Source organism: Drosophila bipectinata, chromosome 2R (genome assembly GCF_030179905.1).
Source record: "Drosophila bipectinata strain 14024-0381.07 chromosome 2R, DbipHiC1v2, whole genome shotgun sequence".
In the NCBI taxonomy this organism is placed as follows: Eukaryota; Metazoa; Arthropoda; class Insecta; order Diptera; family Drosophilidae; genus Drosophila; species Drosophila bipectinata.
This window is the reverse complement of record NC_091737.1, coordinates 24,561,311-24,574,851: the sequence shown is the minus strand read 5'-3', so window position 1 is coordinate 24,574,851 and position 13,541 is coordinate 24,561,311. Positions and strand designations below refer to the sequence as shown.

Sequence of the window (13,541 nt, the reverse complement as noted above, 5' to 3'; positions counted from 1 at the left end):
GCAAATTTTGACACATTTGTGCAATTTTTTAGAGGGTATCATGCTTGCCTTAACCCCTATGGCAATATGTAGCGTCTGAATAGTGGGACCAGGCTGATATTGCTGCAAGACTTAATACAAAAAAATAATAAAACATTGACGTCTTATCTGCGTGGAACTCGTAGTCGTTTCAGATCCGTCGGACGGGTCAGTTGCTTTATCAGGAACTATTCATTAAATAGTCGTTAAAAAAAACACCTGAAATCAAAATGGTTTGTTTACTTGTTAATAATTTAAGAACCTTTAGCTTCTATGAGCTTTTTTTGTAAATACATAAACACAATATTTTTGCCAACAAATATTTCGTTATGTTGTGAAATTCTCTAATTAAATTCAAACTTATTGCGTTTTTTTTAGTAATAGTTTTTTTTATTTAAAATCTCTTATCTACGATCCCAGGTGCGGATGCACCTACAGGTTAAAACTTGATACTTGAGTAATGGAGTCCATTGATTAGAGAAAAGTGGGCATTATCTCTCGTAAAGCCCTTGTAACCCACTTATTATTCATTTTTTAAAAATTACAGAAGATTAGGAGCACAGTGAAGATCCTTCTATTGAGCCTCGTGGTCCTCCAACACCTGGTATCCGGTGAAGGCCATCGCCAACTCCATTGTTAGGGATTTGGTGAAGCGAGGTCATGAGGTCACCTTCATCACACCATTTTCCCTGGCCCATGAAAACCTAGGGCCCAACTATAAGGAAATCGAGATTGACCAATACCAGTCTTGGGCCATAAGTAAGTGGAATCTCCTTTTAAACAAAATATGTATTCGAAAAATCTGGTTTCCCAGTGAAAGAACTGACAAACACCAACACCATACTGGAAATGGCGGACTTAAACAAGTTGACCTTCCTCCGAATGGTCAATATCAAAGGCATCCAGTGCACAGACTTTGTTTTGAGACAACCTCAGATTCAAGAACTAATACACGCCAAGGAAAAGATGGGAAAGTACGACCTACTGTTGGCGGAACAGTTCTACACTGAGGGTGCCCTCATGCTGGGTCATCTGTACCAGATTCCCGTCATCACCGCCATGACCTATGGCGGGACCAACTACATTAGTCAACTGTTTGGCATTGTTTCACCTTGGTCGTATGTTCCTCATCTGTACATGCCCTACTCGGCCCGCATGTCCTTGTGGGAGCGCCTTGGCAATGTGTTCATGAGTGGAACGGAGGACCTTCTGAGGAGATACTCGTACTATCCCGGACAGGACGCCGTGCTGCAAAAACACTTCTCAAAGCTATTAGATAGAGTTCCGACTGTAAAGGAATTGGAGAGTAATATCTCTGCCGTGCTGCTGAATGGATATATGCCGTTGACATCGCCTAGACCTCTCGCCTACAACATGATTCCTGTAGGTGGACTCCACATCAAGCCGCCCAAGGCTCTGCCAGAGAATCTACAGAAGTTCCTCGATGGAGCCACTCATGGAGCCATTTACTTTAGTTTGGGTGAGTTTTAAAGATAATAAACAAAAGAATACAACTTTAAAGACAATATCCTCTGCAGGCTCTATAGTGCGTAATACGGAATTGCCGCCAGCGAAGCTCAAATTATTGCTAAACGTCTTTGGCAGCCTCAAGCAAAGGGTTTTGTGGAAGTTTGAGGATGAGAGTCTTCCCAACCTCCCGTCCAACGTGATGGTGAAAAACTGGATGCCGCAGATCGATATCTTGGCACATCCCAACGTCAAAGTGTTCATTTCCCACGGAGGAATTTTCAGCCTTCAGGAGGCGGTCTACAGCGGAGTTCCTGTTCTGGGACTGCCCATCTTTGGCGATCAGTATTCGAACATAAAGCAGGCAGAGGCAGCAGGATTCGCAATAGCCTTGGACTACAGGGAGCTGGCTGCCGCAGAGCTCCGTCATGCCCTTGTCGAATTGCTGGAAAATCCCAAATTCAGGAACAACATTAAAAAGGCATCCAAGGTATTCCGAGATAGACCTCTGAGTGCCATGGACACGGCCATGTACTGGATCGACTATGTAATCGAGCATAAAGGAGCTCCCCATCTAGTTTCCGTTGGAGTGGAGCTTCCCTGGTACCAGTTCTACCTCCTGGATGTGATCGGACTTGGTGTAACTGCAGCACTCCTAGCAACTCTGGCTATATTTGTTATTTGCAGGAAAATTTTCAATTTGGCCAAAAGTAGTTCCAGCCAAAAGATAAAGAAGACTTAGAAAAGAAGATCAAATCCAACTCCAAATTTAATTCCAACTTATAAGAGGACTTCCATTAGACAACATTAGATCTTTAGTATTTGTGTGATCAAGCTAAGTCATTTCAATCAATAGGCCATTTCAATAATTTAACAAAAACCAAAGAACCTTCTTTTTCAGGAAACGCTGGAAATAAAATTTTAAAAAGAAGCCATTATTAGTTAATATTGTGAAATACGTCTAAACGAAAACGAGTTAAACATTTGATGATTTGGCAATTTTACAAAAATAAGGAAGACCTTAAAATCTAGTGTATTCATTGAAATAAAAAAATACAAATAAAAATATATGTGTTAAATAAACCTACCTTATCCTAGTTCCTACTTCTTTACATTTAAAGGCGGATTCGTCACCATTATTAAGTGGTTGTTGGGTTTTGATAGATACTAAGCATCTCTTATCAGCTTTAATAGTAATCAGTATTACTGATAAAGATTAAATAAAACACTCATATAAGCACCACAGAGACGTACCCCATCCATTTAATCTATTACATACATTATCTTTAATAATTTTGTATATATCTAAGAGGCTATAAAAGCCAAGGCGCATTAGTTCGCAACAAATAGTCGTCTGAAAGACTTCAAACGAATCGGTTGCTGATCGAATTTCCCGAAAACTACACCAATATGGTTTGTTTACTTTATTAACGATTTATGATTTTATTAATTTTTCTATAACATTTTTTTATAAAACATACCAACTATTTACAGAGGATAACGAATTATCTTCACATACTTGTTCTGAGCCTTGTGTCTCTCCAAAACGTAGACTGGGGAGAAGGTGCTCGCATCCTGGCAGCCTTTGTATTTCCCGCCTCAAGTCACTTCATGATGACCAACGCCATTATCCGGGAATTGGTGAAACGCGGTCACGAGGTGACCTTCATCACACCCTTCTCTTTGACCAAAGAGAACTTGGGACCAAACTACAAGGAGATCTTGATAGCCCAGGCTAATATCTGGGACCCGAGTAAGTCATATCTTATTAAAAATAATAACGCGCTTCTCACTTACTTATTATCACTTGACTTAATTACTTAGTGAAAAAAATGAGCAACATGAACACCGTCCTGGAAATGTCTGATGTAAGCAAATTGACCTTCCTCCGGATGGTTAATGTATTGGGACCACTTAGCACAGATTTTGCATTTGAGCAGCCGGAAATCAAGGCTTTAATTGATGCCCAGGACAAAGTGGGAAAATACGACCTTCTGCTGACAGAACAGTTCTACAATGAGGGGATCCTTATTCTAGGACACTTGTATAAAATTCCGGTGGTTACCGCCATGACCTATGGAGGTACCAACTATATTAGTCAACTTTTTGGCATTGTTAGCCCTTGGTCGTATGTTCCTCACCTCTACTTGCCTTATTCTGATCGCATGTCCCTCTGGGAGCGCACTGTCAATGTGTTCATGAGTGGAACAGAGGACCTCCTAAGAAGGTATTCCTATTACCCCGAACAAGACGCAGTTCTCAAGAAACACTTATCCAATAAGTTGGAAAGAGTTCCGACTATAAATGAGCTTGAAAGAAATATCTCTGCCGTCCTGTTGAATGGATATATGCCGTTGACATCGCCCAGACCACTCGCCTACAATATGATTCCTGTGGGAGGACTTCATATTCAACCACCCAAGCCTCTGCCAGAGAAAATACAAAAGTTCCTCGATGGCGCCTCCAACGGGGCCATTTACTTCAGTTTGGGTAAGTGCTCAAGATATTAAATATGAGGAATAAATGCTACGATCGGTATCCTTTTCAGGCTCTCAAGTTCGCTGTGCCGATTTGCCACCCGAAAAACTCAAGGTATTTCTGGATGTCTTCGGCAGCCTCAAGCAGAGGGTTCTGTGGAAGTTCGAGGATGAGTCGCTGCCCAATCTTCCTGCCAATGTAATGGTCCAAAAATGGATGCCACAGGCAGACATTCTTGCCCATCCCAACGTCAAGGTTTTCATTGCTCATGGCGGCAATTTTGGCTTCCAGGAGGCTGTTCATTACGGGGTGCCAGTTTTGGGAATGCCTGTCTATGCCGACCAGTATTCGAACCTCCATCAGGGCAAAAAAGCCGGAATCGCTCTATTGATGGATTACAGGAAGTTTACCGCGGCTGAGCTACGTGCGAACCTTCTGGAGTTGCTGGAAAATCCAAAGTATTGGAACAACATGAAAAAGGCATCCAAAATATTCCGGGATAGACCTCTGAGTGCCATGGACACGGCCATGTACTGGATCGACTATGTAATTGAGCATAAAGGGGCGCCCCATTTGGTTTCCGTTGGTGTGGAGCTTCCTTGGTACCAGTTCTACCTCCTGGATGTCATAGGACTGGCTTTAGCCGTAGTGCTTCTTCCAATTCTATGTATATTTTTAATTTGTCGAAAATTCTCAAAGAAGACGAAAAAAACTTATAAGAAAAAGGTCAAGAAGAATTAGCCTTATAAGTTAGTTGGAAATAAATATAATATGAAAAATATTTGTTTATAATTATTAATAGATGATTAAAAGTACCTAACTCTCTACTAAATATCTGTCTCGATTGTTTTAAGGTTAATGGGTAGAATAATTATTAAAAATATAACCCGATGGCTTATCAATTTGGATTCTGGTTTATATTGAATGTTTGGTGTGTACTTTGCTTGTGTGAATGTCAAGTCAAGTGATTCTGAAAGCTTCCACGAGTCCGTTTCAGATACCACACGTGTCTGAGAAAAATGTTAAATTTTTTTGTTTTGTAATAAATATATGTATAAATATAATATAATATAGTTATGTGTAATAAATAAATTGCATTTTTTCGTCGCCAAAACTTTATGCATATTAAATATATTTTTTAATGTCCGTATGGTAAATGTCGGTTGTCTTAGGATAAAAATGATCTAATTAAAACAGTACCTTTCGATTGAAATTATTAGGTATGTACATCGGTTCGTCACAAACGTAGATTGCCGCCCACTATGATGTCGAAAAGATTAATAAATATTACATTCAAACATGAAAATACTTGGGTCCACTTGCACCTAAAATAACAAACAATCAAACCTATTGGGTTCATGTGAACTTAAATCAAAAATAGAAACATCTAGAATTCCGCTCTCCAACCGATTACGCCAGTGCCTCACCCATATTAATTTTTCTGCCATATCATGGCCAATACACTTTGTATAAAATCGAAGCTTAAAAACATAGCCCACTAGCTCGCCTTTTTCAGTCGTCTGGGAGACTTCAGACGGTTCGGTTGTTGATAGAATTTCTAGCGGAGAACGATAGTTAATATAATGGTTTGTTGACTTTTTGATTGTTGATTTAGTTTTCAAATCGAACCGTGAATCGTTGTGAAATTACCAATAAAACTTATAAACAGGTTTACGGAAAGTTTTTGATGAAAAATGGTTGTTTGCCACTTACCTCTTATCAAACACTTACAACTCGGTGGTGAAATGTAAAAAATTGAGGAAATAGGTGTAATCATATATTTTTTTATATCATTACAGAAGTGGAAGAATGTACTGCAGGTACTCCTGTTGGGCCTTGTGGCTCTCCAGCAAGTGGATTTAGGGGAGGGTGCTCGCATCCTGGCAGCCTTTATATTTCCCGCCTCAAGCCACTTCGTGATCACAAATGCCATTATCCGGGAACTGGTGAAACAAGGTCATGAGGTAACCTTCATCACACCTTACTCCTTGGCCAAAGAGAACTTGGGACCGAACTATAAGGAAATTGTGATTGGCCGGTATCCATCCTGGAACAGGAGTAAGTTTACTTTTGTAAAATTAAAAAATAAACTTTAATTATTTTGCATTTTAGTGAAGGAACTGACAAACACCAATGCCGTCATAGAAATGGCTGAAGTGAGCAGTTTCACCTTCTCCCGTATGGTTCACACCATTGGGCCAGAAAGCACAGATTTCGCTTTTGAACACCCCGAAGTCCAGGCCCTTTTCAACGCGAAGGATAAAGTTGGGAAATACGATCTCCTGTTGGTGGAGCAGTGCTTCAATGAGGGTGCTCTCATCCTGGGCCACTTGTATCAGATTCCAGCCATTACCATCTCTACTTTTGGATACGCCAACTATTTTAGCCAACTCCATGGCATTATCTCACCTTGGTCTTATGTTCCCCATCTCTATATGCCGTATTCCGACCGCATGTCCTTCTGGGAGCGTATTGGAAATGTATTCACGAGTGGTGCGGACGACCTCCTGAGGAAATTTTCCTACTATCCTGAGCAGGACGCTGTCCTTCGGAAACACTTTTCCGATAAGCTGGATAGAGTTCCGACCACAGCGGAACTAGAAGCCAATGTCTCTGCTATTTTCATCAACAGTTACATGCCATTGGCGTCGCCAAGGCCACTCTCCTACAATATGATTCCGGTGGGAGGACTTCACATTAAAGAGCCCAAGGCTCTGCCAGAAAACCTGCAGAAGTTTCTCGACGGAGCCACTCATGGAGCCATTTACTTCAGCTTGGGTAAGAACTAAATATAATAAACCCTACTAAGACACTAACTACTCCATATCCTTTAAAGGATCTCAAGTGCGGAATGCGGACCTGCCGCCCGAGAAGCTCCAAATACTTCTTGAAGTCTTCGGCAGCCTCAAGCAGCGCGTTTTGTGGAAGTTCGAGGATGAGAATCTGCCCCCCAATCTACCAGCCAATGTAAAGATCCAAGCGTGGATGCCGCAGAGCGATATCCTGGCACATCCCAAGGTCAAGGTATTCATTGCCCACGGAGGACTCTTTGGACTTCAAGAGGGTGTGCACTATGGAGTTCCCATCCTGGGCATTCCCATCTTTGGCGATCAGTATTCGAACCTCAAGAGGGGGGAGAAGTCGGGCTTTGCTCTGGTCTTAAACTACCGGACGTTCACCGCAGATGAGCTTCGAAGTTCCTTGCTGGAGCTGTTGGAGAACCCGAAGTATCGAGACAACATTAAAAAGGCATCTAAAATATTCCGCGATAGACCTCTGAGTGCCATGGACACGGCCATGTACTGGATCAACTATGTGATCGAGCACCGAGGAGCTCCCCATCTAGTCTCCGTTGGTGTGGAGCTTCCCTGGTACCAGTTCTACCTCCTGGATGTAATTGGACTGGCACTAGCCGTAACCCTGCTACCAATTCTGGCTCTTTTCTTTGCTTGTCGAATTATTTTCAAATCCCCCAGAAATATCAATAAGCAAAAGGCGAAAAAGAGCTAAGAAGGGTACCATTTTGTAGAATTATGTTAGTTTATTAGTGACCGTGCCACTGAACATATTTATTTCCATATGTCTAACTGGAAAAAACACGATTTATTGAAACAAATAAACAAAATAAACCTATGATTGCTTTGAATGAATTTGTTATTTTCATGACCTATGACCAAATGAATACCAATTAGGTTTTTTGATAAGCAAAAACCAGTTTCAAAGTTCTCATTCATGGGAAGAGCTCTGTATCTGCTCTTGTGTAGGTACGAGAGATACGACTTGCTATCAATCTAGCTGACAGTAGTCTGAATTCCCTTGGATAGTGCGGCTCCGGTCGCATCTTTACTTAATTTGAAATAAAGCATATTTTTCCTAATTTACATTTTACAAAAATATATAATTCTTACATTTCAAAAGTTTCCGGCGACGTATATTCATCACCAGTATTATGTGAATTTTAAGTTATAGGTGTACCTAGTAACTATCTCTTATCAGCTTTCAGTATGGAAGTATATAAATTGAAACGCTTGTAAACATAACATACAGACCTCCCCGCTCCATTTAATTTATTATATGGATTATCTTTATTATTTTTTTTATGTACTCCTTAGGTATAAATACGACACAGCAGTAGCTCGCATTTCATAGTCGTCTGGAAGACTTAAGGCGAGTCGGGTGCTGATAGATTTTTAAGAAAAGCAATAGACGGCTTTAATATGGTTTGTTTACTTTTATTTATAAAATATTTTTAAAATTTTTAAAGTTTAAAATGATTAATGATTAAAGGTAGTTATTATATATATTTAATGCAATAGTTGTTCTACAGTGAGTATCCATAATGTGTTCTAGAAATAGGCATTAAAACTTTAGCACAATATCACAATATCCAATATACAAATGTATTTTAAATATCATTACAGAAGATTAATGTCATGCAGATACTCGTTCTGAGCCTAGTGGCTCTCCAAAAACTACACTTGGGTGAAGGAGCTCGCATCCTGGCAGCCTTTGTCTTTCCCGCCTCAAGCCACTTCATGATGACCAATGCCATTATCCGGGAATTGGTGAAACGAGGTCACGAGGTCACCTTCATCACACCCTTCTCTTTGGCCAAAGAGAACTTGGGACCAAACTACAAGGAGATCTTGATAGCCCAGGCCAACGTCTGGGAGCCGAGTAAGTGAAGTCTTTTTGAAACCAAGAATACATTTTAAACTATTTAATTACTTAGTGAAGCAAATGGGCAACGTGAACTCCATCCTGGATATGACTGATGTGAACAAATTAACTTTTCTCCGGATGCTTAATGTATTGGGACCGCTAACCACAGATTTTGCATTTGAGCAGCCGGAAATCCAGGCTTTAATTGATGCCCAGGACAAAGTCGGAAAGTACGACCTTCTGTTGGCGGAACAGTTCTACAATGAAGGGATCCTCATTCTAGGCCACTTGTATAAAATTCCGGTAGTTACGGTCTTGTCCTTCGGTAGTACCAACTATTTAAGTCATCTTTTTGGCATTGTGACCCCTTGGTCGTATGTTCCTCACCTCTATTTGCCTTATTCTGATCGCATGACCCTCTGGGAGCGTATTTCCAATGTGTTCATGAGTGGAACAGAGGACCTTCTAAGAAGATACTCCTATTACCCCAAACAAGACGCAGTTCTCAAGAAACACTTCTCCAATAAGCTAGATAGAGTTCCGACTATAAAGGAACTGGAAAGTAACACATCCGCCATCCTAATGAATGGATATATGCCGTTGACATCGCCCAGGCCACTCGCTTACAACATGATTCCTGTGGGAGGAATTCACATTCAAAAACCCAAAGCTTTGCCTGAGAATCTTCAGAAATTTCTCGATGAAGCCACCCATGGTGCTATTTACTTCAGTTTGGGTAGGTATTCTTGATTGGATAGGTCATAATGGAGGCCTAAAATCATTTTACATTCCAGGCTCTCAAGTCCGCAGTGCCGAATTGCCACCCGAAAAGCTCAAGATATTCCTGGCTGTTTTCGGCAGCCTCAAGCAGAGGGTTCTATGGAAATTCGAGGATGAGTCACTGCCCAATCTTCCTGCCAACGTAATGGTCCAAAAATGGATGCCACAGGCAGACATTCTGGCCCATCCCAACGTCAAGGTTTTCATTGCTCATGGCGGCAATTTTGGCTTCCAGGAAGCTGTTCATTACGGGGTGCCAGTTTTGGGAATGCCCGTCTATGCCGATCAGTATTCAAACCTCAATCAGGGCAAAAGGGCAGAAATTGCTCTATTGATGGATTACAGGAAGTTTACCGAGGCTGAGCTACGTGGAAACCTTCTGGAGTTGCTGGAAAATCCAAAGTATTGGAACAACATGAAAAAGGCATCCAAAATATTCCGGGATAGACCTCTGAGTGCCATGGACACGGCCATGTACTGGATTGACTATGTAATCGAGCATCGAGGAGCTCCCCATCTAGTTTCCGTTGGAGTGGATCTTCCTTGGTACCAGTTTTATCTCCTGGATGTCATCGGACTGGCTTTAGCCGTAGCGCTACTTCCAATTCTGGGTTTTTTTTTCATTTGTCGAAAATTCTTAAAAAAGACAGAAAGCCTTAAAAAGAAGAAGGTTAAGAAGAACTAGTACTATAACCAATAGAATTGCCATTAGCATACATATTTATTTTGAATATAATCAATAAATAATGAAAAGTACTCAATGCTAACGACTTCAATGATTAATAATCAGATAGGAAAGCTAACTTTCGACGGAGCCGAAGTAGATATACCCTCGAATTCAAATGGAGGTGTTCATTATTAATAAAGATAGGGAGTTTCTGATCGGTTAGTTATAAGACAGCTATAGGGTGTGATCGACAGATCCGGCCTATTCCGACTTATGTACTGCTTTCAATAGAAAAATAGACTGGATACCTATCACTAAGATACTAGTTGGCGTAAAACAGAGTACCCTCTGCAAGGGTATAAGAAAAGAATCCATCACCTAATCAGCTTGATTTATGGTTTATATTGGGTGTTTGTTGTGTACTTTGCTCGTGTGAGAGGCAAGTGCCTAATTGTTTATGAATGGGCGATCTAATAGCTGATGACTATGGACTTTTACTCTTCTTATCAGTAGGAAACCTAGTGTCTAGAAAACACATACATGCATTCTAGGCTACATTATATTACATTCAAGCATGAAAACAAAAACTAGTTGCGTTCACTTGCACCTCAACACTTTTGAATAAAAACAGAAGAATCTAGAATTCCTATCCCCAGCCGATTTCGACAGTTCCTCTCCTATACTAATTTTTCTGCCATATCATGGGCATTACTTTTTATATAAATCGAAGCTTAAAAACTTTGTCCCATCAGCTGGCACTTCTCAGTCGTCTGGAAGACTTCAGACGGTTCGGTTCTTGATAGAGTTTTTCACCGAGAACGATAGAAAAGATAATGGTTTGTTGACTTTGTAGATTGATATTATTATATTTATTTTCTACTTTTTTCTTATCAAACATTTACAACTCGGTAGCAGGGTAATAGAGGAATTCAATGCTATCTAATAATTTCTGTATATTTACAGAAGTTTAGAAACAAACTGCAGATACTCCTTTTGGTCCTTGTGGTTCTCCAGCAACTGGACTTGGGAGAAGGCGCTCGTATCCTGGCAGCCTTTATCTTTCCAGCAACAAGCCACTTTGTCATCACAAATGCCATTATCAGGGAACTGGTAAAACAAGGTCATGAGGTTACCTTTATTACACCCCATTCCTTGGCAAAAGAAAACTTGGGTCCCAATTATAAGGAAATTGTGATCGACCGGTATCCGTCGTGGAACAGGAGTAAGTATACGGTTTTACAATAATTATCTTAAGTTTGGATTTAAAAAATAAATTATATTTTTCCCCTTTAAGTGAAGGAACTGACCAACACCAATGCCGTCATAGAAATGGCCGAAGTAAACAAGTTCACCTTCTCCCGTATGGTCCACGCCATTGGGCCAGAAAGCACAGACTTTGCTTTTGAAACTCCCGAGCTGCAGGCCTTGTTTAATGCAAAGGATAAGGTTGGAAAATACGACCTCTTATTGGTGGAGCAGTTTATGAATGAGGGGGCCCTCATCTTGGGTCACTTGTACCAGATTCCAGCCATTTCCATTTCAACTTTTGGTTACGCTAACTATTTCAGCCAAATAGTTGGCATTATCTCACCTTGGTCCTATGTTCCGTATCTCTATATGCCGTATTCCGACCGTATGTCCTTCTGGGAGCGAATCGGAAATGTATTCATGAGCAGCGCGGACGACCTCCTGAGGAAATATTCCTATTATCCAAGGCCACTCTCCTACAATATGATTCCGGTGGGAGGACTTCACATTAAAGAGCCCAGGGCTCTGCCAGAAGACCTGCAGAAGTTCCTCGATGGAGCCGCTCATGGAGCCATTTACTTCAGCTTGGGTAAAAACTAAATATAATAAACACTAGTATGACACTAACTACTCCATATCCTTTAAAGGATCTCAAGTGCGAAATGCTGACCTGCCGCCCGAGAAGCTCCAAGTACTTCTTGATGTCTTCGGCAGCCTCAAGCAGCGCGTTTTGTGGAAGTTCGAGGATGAGAATCTGCCCCCCAATCTACCAGCCAATGTGAAGATCCAAGCGTGGATGCCGCAGAGCGATATCCTGGCCCATCCCAAGGTCAAGGTATTCATTGCCCACGGAGGACTCTTTGGGCTTCAAGAGGGTGTGCACTATGGAGTTCCCATCCTGGGCATTCCCATCTTTGGCGATCAGTATTCGAACCTCAAGAGGGGGGAGAAGTCGGGCTTTGCTCTGGTCTTGGACTACCGAACGTTTACCGCAGATGAGCTTCGAAGTTCCTTGCTGGAGCTGTTGGAGAACCCGAAGTATCGAGACAACATTAGGAAGGCATCTAAAATATTCCGCGATAGACCTCTGAGTGCCATGGACACGGCCATGTACTGGATCAACTATGTGATCGAGCACCGAGGAGCTCCCCATTTGGTGTCCGTTGGTGTGGAGCTTCCCTGGTACCAGTTCTACCTCCTGGATGTCATTGGACTGGCTCTAGCCATAACCCTGCTACCTTTTCTGGCTCTATTTTTTGTTTGTCGAAATATTACAAAAACATTAAGAAATAATACAACCCAAAAGGTCAAAATGAGCTAAAAAGTTACAAGGATTGTCATTTTAAGGAATTTAAATCAGTTTAGTAGTGGCCATGCCACGACACATATATTTTGCATTTTAGTTATTAAACAAGGGCTACACTCTATTTAGTTAATATATTTATAATATCGTTCCTATTTTTATTTAATTTTCCCCATTTTTTGCCCTTCGGATTGCCGTAGCTCTTCCAATTCACATCGGATCGGAAAAATATATACATTTCCGTGATCAGAGCTCCAAGTAGCTTAATCCCTCATAAAAAACCATTTATAAATACGATTTTTAAATTTTTCGAATTTTTTCAAGGGGTACCCCTTAAAAATTTTAAATTTACGACTTTCCCCATTTTTAGCCCTTCGGATTGCCATAGCTCCTCCAATATACAACGGATCGGAAAAATATATACATTTCCGTGATCAGAGCTTCGAGTAGCTCAATCTCTCATACAAAACCATTCATAAATACGATTTTTAAATTTTTCGAATTTTTTCAAGGGGTACCCCTTAAAAATTTTAAATTTACGACTTTCCCCATTTTTAGCCCTTCGGATTGCCATAGCTCCTCCAATATACAACGGATCGGAAAAATATATACATTTCCGTGATCAGAGCTTCGAGTAGCTCAATCTCTCATACAAAACCATTCATAAATACGATTTTTAAATTTTTCGAATTTTTTCAAGGGGTACCCCTTAAAAATTTTAAATTTACGACTTTCCCCATTTTTAGCCCTTCGGATTGCCATAGCTCCTCCAATATACAACGGATCGGAAAAATATATACATTTCCGTGATCAGAGCTTCGAGTAGCTCAATCTCTCATACAAAACCATTCATAAATACGATTTTTAAATTTTTTTGAATTTTTTCAAGTGGTACCCCTTAAAAAATGTTAATTTACG

General features: G+C 40.7%; 5 protein-coding genes across 5 annotated transcripts; all 5 read left to right on the top strand.

Moving 5' to 3' along the window:
- Window positions 1–2,572, top strand: LOC108118913 (UDP-glycosyltransferase UGT5-like). Its single transcript, XM_070278934.1, has 4 exons — window positions 1–251; window positions 566–777; window positions 833–1,498; window positions 1,557–2,572. Coding segments are annotated over exons 2-4 (1,338 nt in total). The 5' UTR covers window positions 1–251; window positions 566–776; the 3' UTR covers window positions 2,228–2,572.
- Window positions 2,573–2,844: 272 nt separating this feature from the next.
- On the top strand, window positions 2,845–4,716 carry LOC108118757 (UDP-glucosyltransferase 2-like). The gene is made up of 4 exons (XM_017231550.3): window positions 2,845–2,898; window positions 2,980–3,238; window positions 3,310–3,975; window positions 4,034–4,716. The coding sequence occupies exons 1-4, from the start codon at window positions 2,896–2,898 to the stop codon at window positions 4,702–4,704; spliced, it is 1,599 nt and encodes a 532-aa protein (XP_017087039.3). The 5' UTR covers window positions 2,845–2,895; the 3' UTR covers window positions 4,705–4,716.
- Window positions 4,717–5,392: 676 nt separating this feature from the next.
- LOC108118755 (UDP-glycosyltransferase UGT5-like) lies at window positions 5,393–7,609 on the top strand. The gene is made up of 4 exons (XM_017231548.3): window positions 5,393–5,549; window positions 5,763–6,021; window positions 6,076–6,741; window positions 6,800–7,609. The coding sequence occupies exons 1-4, from the start codon at window positions 5,547–5,549 to the stop codon at window positions 7,471–7,473; spliced, it is 1,602 nt and encodes a 533-aa protein (XP_017087037.2). The 5' UTR covers window positions 5,393–5,546; the 3' UTR covers window positions 7,474–7,609.
- Window positions 7,610–8,118: 509 nt separating this feature from the next.
- On the top strand, window positions 8,119–10,161 carry LOC138926126 (UDP-glycosyltransferase UGT5-like). Its single transcript, XM_070278932.1, has 4 exons — window positions 8,119–8,183; window positions 8,385–8,640; window positions 8,696–9,361; window positions 9,420–10,161. The coding sequence occupies exons 1-4, from the start codon at window positions 8,181–8,183 to the stop codon at window positions 10,088–10,090; spliced, it is 1,596 nt and encodes a 531-aa protein (XP_070135033.1). The 5' UTR covers window positions 8,119–8,180; the 3' UTR covers window positions 10,091–10,161.
- A 671-nt stretch (window positions 10,162–10,832) lies between these two features.
- On the top strand, window positions 10,833–12,641 carry LOC108118749 (UDP-glycosyltransferase UGT5-like). The gene is made up of 4 exons (XM_070278344.1): window positions 10,833–10,908; window positions 11,036–11,294; window positions 11,367–11,909; window positions 11,968–12,641. The coding sequence occupies exons 1-4, from the start codon at window positions 10,906–10,908 to the stop codon at window positions 12,639–12,641; spliced, it is 1,479 nt and encodes a 492-aa protein (XP_070134445.1). The 5' UTR covers window positions 10,833–10,905.
- The last annotated feature ends 900 nt before the right edge of the window (window positions 12,642–13,541 follow it).